General features: G+C 36.2%; 1 protein-coding gene across 1 annotated transcript in view; it reads right to left on the bottom strand.

Annotated features, from left to right (window-relative positions):
* Positions 1 to 3,187: 3,187 nt before the first annotated feature.
* The window catches only part of LOC133644377 (protein WWC3-like), a 50,207-nt gene continuing 44,868 nt past the window's right edge, over positions 3,188 to 8,526 (bottom strand). Inside the window, exons 16-19 of the mRNA XM_062038798.1 lie at positions 6,378 to 6,470; positions 6,039 to 6,269; positions 5,839 to 5,966; positions 3,188 to 3,685 (exon numbers count right to left, since the gene is read on the bottom strand). Coding sequence (XP_061894782.1) covers positions 3,619 to 3,685; positions 5,839 to 5,966; positions 6,039 to 6,269; positions 6,378 to 6,470 — 519 coding nt within the window. The 3' untranslated portion in view covers positions 3,188 to 3,618. The remainder of the gene's footprint in view (positions 3,686 to 5,838; positions 5,967 to 6,038; positions 6,270 to 6,377; positions 6,471 to 8,526) is intronic.

The raw sequence follows: 8,526 nt of genomic DNA, 5'->3' as shown, positions 1-8,526 counted from the left end.
GCTTTTATTTTGACAAGAGGTAAGACTGCAGATGTGCTTGGATGCTTTTATTTTGACAAGAGGTAAGACTGCAGATGTGCTTGGATGCTTTTATTTTGACAAGAGGTAAGACTGCAGATGTGCATAGATGCATTTATTTTGACAAAACTGCAGATGTGCTTGGATTCTTTTATTTTGACAAGATGTAACACGCAGATGTGCTTGGATGCTTTTATTTTGACAAGAGGTAAGACTGCAGTTGTGCTTGGATGCTTTTATTTTGACAAAGGTTAGACTGCAGATGTGCATAGATGCATTTATTTTGACAACACTGCAGATGTGCTTGGATGCTTTTATTTTGGCAAGAGGTAAGACTGCAGATGTGCATAGATGGATTTATTTTGACAACATTGCAGATGTGCTTGGATGCTTTTATTTTGACAATGCAGATGTGCATAGATGCATTTATTTTGACAAAACTGCAGATGTGCTTGGATGCTTTTATTTTGACAAGAGGTAAGACTGCAGATGTGCTTGGATGCTTTTATTTTGACAAGAGGTAAGACTGCAGATGTGCTTGGATGCTTTTATTTTGACAATGCAGATGTGCATAGATGCATTTATTTTGACAAAACTGCAGATGTGCTTGGATGCTTTTATTTTGACAAGAGGTAAGACTGCAGATGTGCTTGGATGCTTTTATTTTGACAAGAGGTAAGACTGCAGTTGTGCTTGGATGCTTTTATTTTGACAAAGGTACGACTGCAGATGTGCATAGATGCATTTATTTTGACAACACTGCAGATGTGCTTGGATGCTTTTATTTTGGCAAGAGGTAAGACTGCAGATGTGCATAGATGGATTTATTTTGACAACATTGCAGATGTGCTTGGATGCTTTTATTTTGGCAAGAGGTAAGACTGCAGATGTGCATAGATGGATTTATTTTGACAACATTGCAGATGTGCATAGGTGCATTTATTTTGACAAAACTGCAGATGTGCTTGGATGCTTTTATTTTGACAAGAGGTAAGACTGCAGATGTGCTTGGATGCTTTTATTTTGACAAGAGGTAAGACTGCAGATGTGCTTGGATGCTTTTATTTTGACAAGAGGTAAAACTGCAGATGTGATTGAATGCTTTTATTTTGACAAGAGGTAAGACTGCAGATGTGCAGAGATGCATTTATTTTGACAAAACTGCAGATGTGCTTGAATACTTTTATTTTGGCAAGAGGTAAAATGCATTTATTTTGACAAAACTGCAGATGTGCTTGGATACTTTTATTTTGGCAAAAGGTAAGACTGCAGATGTGCTTGGATGCTTTTATTTTGACAAGAGGTAACACTTTTGAATTAATTATTGGGTTTTGCGTATACAATGCAGTTAATCGTGATTAATCAGAGAAATAGTGCGATTAACTATGATTAAAATTTTTAATCGTTGCCCAGCCCTAGTTTAAATGCTTTTATTTTGACAAGACTGCAGATGTGCTTGAATGCTTTAATTTTGACAAGATGTAAGACTGTCGATGTCCTTGGATGCTTTTATTGTGACAAAACGGCAGATGGGCTTGAATGCTTTTATTTTTACGAGACTGCAAATGTGTTTAAATGCTTTTATTTTGACAAGACTGCAGGTGTGCTTGAATGCTTTAATTTTGACATGCTTGAATGCTTTAATGTTGACAAGACTGCAGATGTGTGTGAATGCTTTTATTTTGACAAGACTGCAGATGTGTATGAATGCGTTTATTTTGAGGAGACTGCGCATGGGTTTGAATGCTTTTATTGTGACAAGACTGCAAATGTGCTTGGATGCTTTTATTTTGACAAGATGTAAGACTAGATGTCCTTGGATGCTTTTATTTTTGACAAAACTGCAGATGGGCTTGAATGCTTTTATTTTTACGAGACTGCAAATGTGTTTAAATGCTTTTATTTTGACAAGACTGCAGGTGTGCTTGAATGCTTTAATTTTGACATGCTTGAATGCTTTAATGTTGACAAGACTGCAGATGTGTATGAATGCTTTTATTTTGACAAGACTGCAGATGTGTATGAACACGTTTATTTTGAGGAGACTGGCATGGGTTTGAATGTTTTTATTGTGACAAGACAGCAAATGTGCTTGGATGCTTTTATTTTGACAAGATGTAAGACTGTAGATGTCCTTTGATGCTTTTATTGTGACAAAACGGCAGATGGGCTTGAATGCTTTTATTGTGACAAAACGGCAGATGGGCTTGAATGCTTTTATTTTTACGAGACTGCAAATGTGTTTAAATGCTTTTATTTTGACAAGACTGCAGATGTGCTTGAATGCTTTTATTTTGACAAGACTACAGATGTGCCTGAATGCTTAATGTTGAAAAGACTGCAAATGTGTATGAATGCTTTTGCTTTTATTTTGACAGGAGGTAAGACTGCAGATGTGTTTGGATGCTTTTATTTTGACAAGAGGTAAGACTGCAGATGTTTGGGCGCTTTTATTTTGACAAGAGGTAAGACTGCAGATGTGCTTGGATGCTTTTATTTTTACAAGAGGTAAGACTGCAGATGTGCATAGATGCATTTATTTTGACAAAACTGCAGATGTGCTTGGATTCTTTTATTTTGACAAGAGGTAACACGCAGATGTGCTTGGATGCTTTTATTTTGACAAGAGGTAAGACTGCAAATGTGCTTGGATGCTTTTACTCTGACAACACTGCAGATGTGCTTGGATGCTTTTATTTTGACAAGAGGTAAGACTGCAGTTGTGCTTGGATGCTTTTATTTTGGCAAGAGGTAAGACTGCAGATGTGCATAGATGGATTTATTTTGACAACATTGCAGATGTGCTTGGATGCTTTTATTTTGACAAGAGGTAAGACTGCAGATGTGCTTGGATGCTTTTATGTTGACACTGCAGATGTGCATATATGCATTTATTTTGACAAAACTGCAGATGTGCTTGGATTCTTTTATTTTGACAAGATGTAACACGTAGATGTGCCTGGATTCTTTTATTTTGACAAGAGGTAAGACTGCAAATGTGCTTGGATGCTTTTATTTTGACAAGAGGTAAGACTGTAAATGTGCTTGGATGCTTTTATTTTGACAAGTGGTAGGACTTTAAATGTGCTTGGATGCTTTGACTTTGACAACACTGCGGATGTGCTTGGATGCTTTTATTTTGACAAGAGGTAAGACTGCAGATGTGCTTGGATGCTTTTATTTTGACAAGAGGTAACACTGCAGATGTGCTTGGATGCTTTTATTTTGACAAGAGGTAACACTGCAGATGTTAGAAAAGAATACAGTGTTTGATGTTATACATGAAAGTGGGAATAAGGTCACGTGATTACAAAGTGATGTAAATATGTCTTTAAAGATGGAGGATAAGTAACAACACTCAAGTGCTATTTGTTCAAAGCTACAAAAGAGGCGTACAAAGCAGGAAGCAGTTTTTCTTTATCGGAGCTTTCTTTGACCTTTCTGCTGTCCTTCAAGGAAGAGTACTATAAATAAGTTACAGTACAGTCGAGGAATGGAAGACTTTCTTCATCATTTCGCCGCCGCAGACACTGCTGGTGGCGTGGGAGGAAAGTGGAAGCGAAAGTAGCTCCAATACTTCATGTGGAGTCGCGGCGTGCGTCACACGTCGTCAGCCGGCAGAGGAGGTATGTTGAACCTTGGTCTGGTGAAGAAGGCCATCTTCTCTCTGCAGTCACATACCGCAATGCACTTCTTCGTCAAGCAAGCACGCCCCCTGGTGGCTGACTACTCAACTGCATAGTACAACAAGCTTTCGATTCCACTACTTTTTTTTTATTACTTAAAAACAATCTTATTAATAAAAACATTTGTAAATGTCTTCAATGCAGTTTTGAATTTATTGTTTAAAAAAAAAAAAGGGATATGGTAATTCATATTTTATACTCAGTATTGTTTACCCCGATCATCCATACGTGAAATAAATAAATAATATACTGCAAAAATACAAAGTCCCTAAAGGGACATGGGGGAATTTTTTTAAATTTTAGTTTATTTTTTAGATATGTATCTTGGGCGCAAGCTGAAGTTCCTTGTGTGCACAAGATACATATCTAAAAAAAATAAAAAATAAAATAAAAATTATAATAATTTCCCTAATGTCCCTTTAGGGGCTCCGTACAAAAATAATACTACAATAATAAGAATAATACAAATAAATAGATCAATGACATATTTCTTAAATCATTTAGTTTTGGTTAAAAAAAAAAGGCAAATTAGCTAAAAAATAATGATACTATAACCAAACAAAATACTGTAAAATACGTATTAAACAATATTGATGCATAAATAATTGGTAGTATTATAAATCTGTATTTTTAAATCCAATCATATACAGTACATACATTGCATATTTTAAATATCTTTTTAGAATATCACCTAAATTAAATCGTAATTTTACAAATATATTTCGATATTTATTTAACATATATACCAACATTAACAACAGTAATATAATTGGTATCATAAATGAATACATTCCATCAATAGAATAATTTCATGTAAATATTTTAAAATATAAATACTTTCAAATATAAATACAAGTTTAACAAGAAGGCAAAAAAAATATAACAAATATTACATTAAATGAAATATACATTTTTAAGAACTAAACATGTCAATGTGTAATTTACACGTATTATGTTAGGAAATATCATTTGGTAAAAGTATTGCAATAAAAAAAATAAAAAGAGCACTCTGATTTGTCAGGAAAGTAAAAATAAATAATAAATAAGTTAGTTAAAAGGTGTTAACTACCATTACAGCCCTTTGAGACACTTGTGATTTAGGGCTATATAAATAAACATTGATTGATTGATTGATTGATTTTATGTTGTTTTCTTAATGTGAATGTGATGACGCTAAAAGCTAAAAAGGTCAAACAGGAAGTACACTAGTAACTAAAAAGTAAACAATAATAGTTAAAGACGTTAACTTATAGTTGGTTGTTTCCTGAATGTGACCACTAGAGGGCGCTGTGATGAAGTGACATGATGCTAAAGCTATAAAGGTCAAACAGGAAGTAACTAAAAATAAACAATGCTAGTTCTTAAATATGTTAACTTATAGTTGATGATGTTTCCTGAATGTGACCACTGGAGGGCACTGTGATGAAAAGACATCACGCTGAAAGCTAGAAAGGTCAAACAGGAAGTGAAAATAACTAGTAATAAAAAGTAACTGTGTTAACTTATAGTTGATGTTTCCTGAATGTGACCACTTGAGGGCGCTGTGATGAATCGACATGACGCTAAAAGCTAGAAAGGTCAAACAGGAAGTAAAAATAACTAGTAACTAAAAAGTAAACAATACTAGTTAAATATGTTAACCTTATAGTTGATGTTGTTTCCTGAATGTGACCACTGGAGGGCGCTGTGATGAAACGACATGACGCTAAAAGCTAGAAAGGTCAAGCAGGAAGTAAAAATAACTAGTAACTAAAAAGTTAACAACTAACTAGTTGTTAAAGATGTTAACTTATAGTTGATGTTGTTTCCTAAATGTGACCACTGGAGGGCGCCGTGATGAAGCGACATGATGCTAAAAGCCAGAAAGGTCAAACAGGAAGTGAAAATAAAAAGTAAACCATACTAGTTAAATATGTTAACTTATAGTTGATGTTATTTCCTACATGTGACCACTGGAAGGCGCTGTAAGTAAGCGACATGATGCTAAAAGTTAGAAAGGTCAAAGAGGAAGTAAAAATAACTAGTAATAAACAGTAAACATTACTAATTAAACATGTTAACTTATAGTTGATGTTTCCTGAATGTGACCACTGTGATGAAGCGGTAGAAAGGTGAAACAGGAAGTGTTTGTCACCTGAATGTCTGAACAGGAAGTGGCTCCTTGTGGCTCTGCCCCCTCATCTGAAGGACCTCCTTGGAAGCCTTCCTGAGTCTCCTGCCCGCCTCCTCCTCCTGCCGCTGCTCCTGCTTGCTCTGACCCGCCTGCGCCACACCAGGTCAACACGGCGAGGTCAACGGGGGTCGCGGCCAGCAGGTGGGGTGACGACGCCTCACCTGTCTGTGGGCCTCTCTGAGGAGGCAGCGGAAGCGCTCGTCTCTCAGGGCCCAGTGAGGAAGCTCGCCGGCCTCGCTGAGCTGAGGTTCCTCCAGCCGCAGCTTCAGCTCCCTCAGGGCGCTCAGCTCCTCCATCAGCTGCCTCTGGCGCGTCCTGCAGGCCTGGAGGTCCAGCTCCAGGTCCAAGGAGGTGCGCGTGGGCTGCTCGGCCAGGGAGGAGCCGTACGACTGCTGCTGGGGGGGGGGGGGGGGGGGGGGGGGGGCACGGACACGCTTAACCCAGACCGTGGTCAACTAGCTAGACCCTAGTCAACTAGAACTAGACAACAGTGTCTCTACCTGCTTGTAGCGCAGAGTTCTTCGCTCCAGAGTGTTTCTGACAAAAGGAGACTTCTTTGGCAGAGTCGAGCTGTCGCTGTCGCTGCGATATAGCTGGCAACAAACAAACAAACATGTCAACAAACAGACATGTCAACAAACAAATACATATCAACTAACAGACAAACACATGTCAACACACACATGTCAATAAACAAACACATGTCAACAAACAAATACATGTCAACTAACTGACAAACACATGTTAACATACAAACACTTGTCAACAAACACATGTCAACAAACATGTCAAAAAACAAATACATGTCATGTAACAGAAACACATGTCAATAAACAAACATGTCAACTAACAGACAAACATGTCAACAAACAAACACATGTCAAACAAACATGTCAATAAACACATGTCAAACAAACCTCAACAAACAGACCTCAACAAACATGTCAAAAACAAACACATGTCAACAAACAAATACATGTCAACTAACAGGCAAACACATGTCAACAAACAAACAAACACATGTCAACAAACAAATACATGTCAACTAACAGGCAAACACATGTCAACAAACAAACACATGTCAACTAATAGACAAACACATGTCAAACAAACATGTCAATAAACAAACACACACACATCAACAAACATGTCAAAAAACACATGCCAACAAACACATGTCAAACAAACATGTCAAAAAACAAACATGTCAAAAACAGACACATGTCAACAAACAGACATGTCAACAAACACATACATGTCAACAAACAAACAAACACATGTCAACAAAAGTGTCAATAAACAAATACATGTCATCTAACAGAAACAAATGTCAACCAACAAACACATGACAAACAAACATGTCAAAAAACAAACATGTCAAAAACAGACACATGTCAACAAACAAATACATGTCAACAAACAAACACATGTCAACAAAAGTGTCAATAAACAAATACATGTCATCTAACAGAAACAAATGTCAACCAACAAACACATGACAAACAAACATGTCAAAAAACAAACATGTCAAAAACAGACACATGTCAACAAACAAATACATGTCAACAAACAAACACATGTCAACAAAAGTGTCAATAAACAAATACATGTCTTCTAACAGAAACAAATGTCAACCAACAAACACATGACAAACAAACACATGTCAACTAACAGACAAACACATGTCAAACAAACCTGTCAATAAACAGACACGTCAACAAACAAATACATGTCAACTAACAGACAAACACATCTCAACAAACAAACACTTGTCAACAAACACATGTCAACAAAGAAACAAAACAAACAAACACATGTCAACAAACAAACATCAACAAACATGTCAATAAACAAATACATATCATCAAACAGAAACACATGTCAACAAACAACACATGTCAACTAATAGACAAACACATGTCAAACAAACATGTCGATAAACAAACACACACACGTCAACAAACATGTCAAAAAACACATGGCAAACAAACATGTCAAAAAACAAACATGTCAAAAACAGACACATGTCAACAAACAGACATGTCAACAAACAAATACATGTCAACGAACAGACAAACATGTCAACCAACAAACAAACACATGTCAACAAACGTGTCAAACAAATACATGTCATCTAACAAACAAATGTCAACAAACACATGACAAACAAACAAACACATGTCAAACAAACCTGTCAATAAACAGACACGTCAACAAACAAATACATGTCAACTAACAGACAAACACATCTCACCAAACAAACACTTGTCAACAAACACACACTTGTCAACAAAGAAACAAAACAAACAAACACATGTCAACAAACAAACATGTCAATAAACAAATACATGTCATCAAACAGAAACACATGTCAACAAACAAACATGTCAAACAAACAAGCAAACGAACATGTCAATAAACAAACACATGTCAAATAACAGACAAACACATGTCAAACAAACATGTCAATAAACAAACATCAACAGACATGTCAACAAACACTTGTCAAACAAACATGTCAACAAACAAATGTCAACACACATGTCCATAAACAAACATGTCAACAAACAAATAAACATGTCAATAAAAACACATCCCAACAAACACATGGCAATAAACATGTAAACAAACAAACATGTCAATACACAA

The sequence above is a fragment of the Entelurus aequoreus genome, linkage group LG27, assembly GCF_033978785.1.
Source record: "Entelurus aequoreus isolate RoL-2023_Sb linkage group LG27, RoL_Eaeq_v1.1, whole genome shotgun sequence".
Lineage (NCBI taxonomy): Eukaryota > Metazoa > Chordata > Actinopteri > Syngnathiformes > Syngnathidae > Entelurus > Entelurus aequoreus.
Note: the sequence above shows the minus strand (reverse complement) of the source record. Positions and strands in the feature narration are given on the sequence as shown.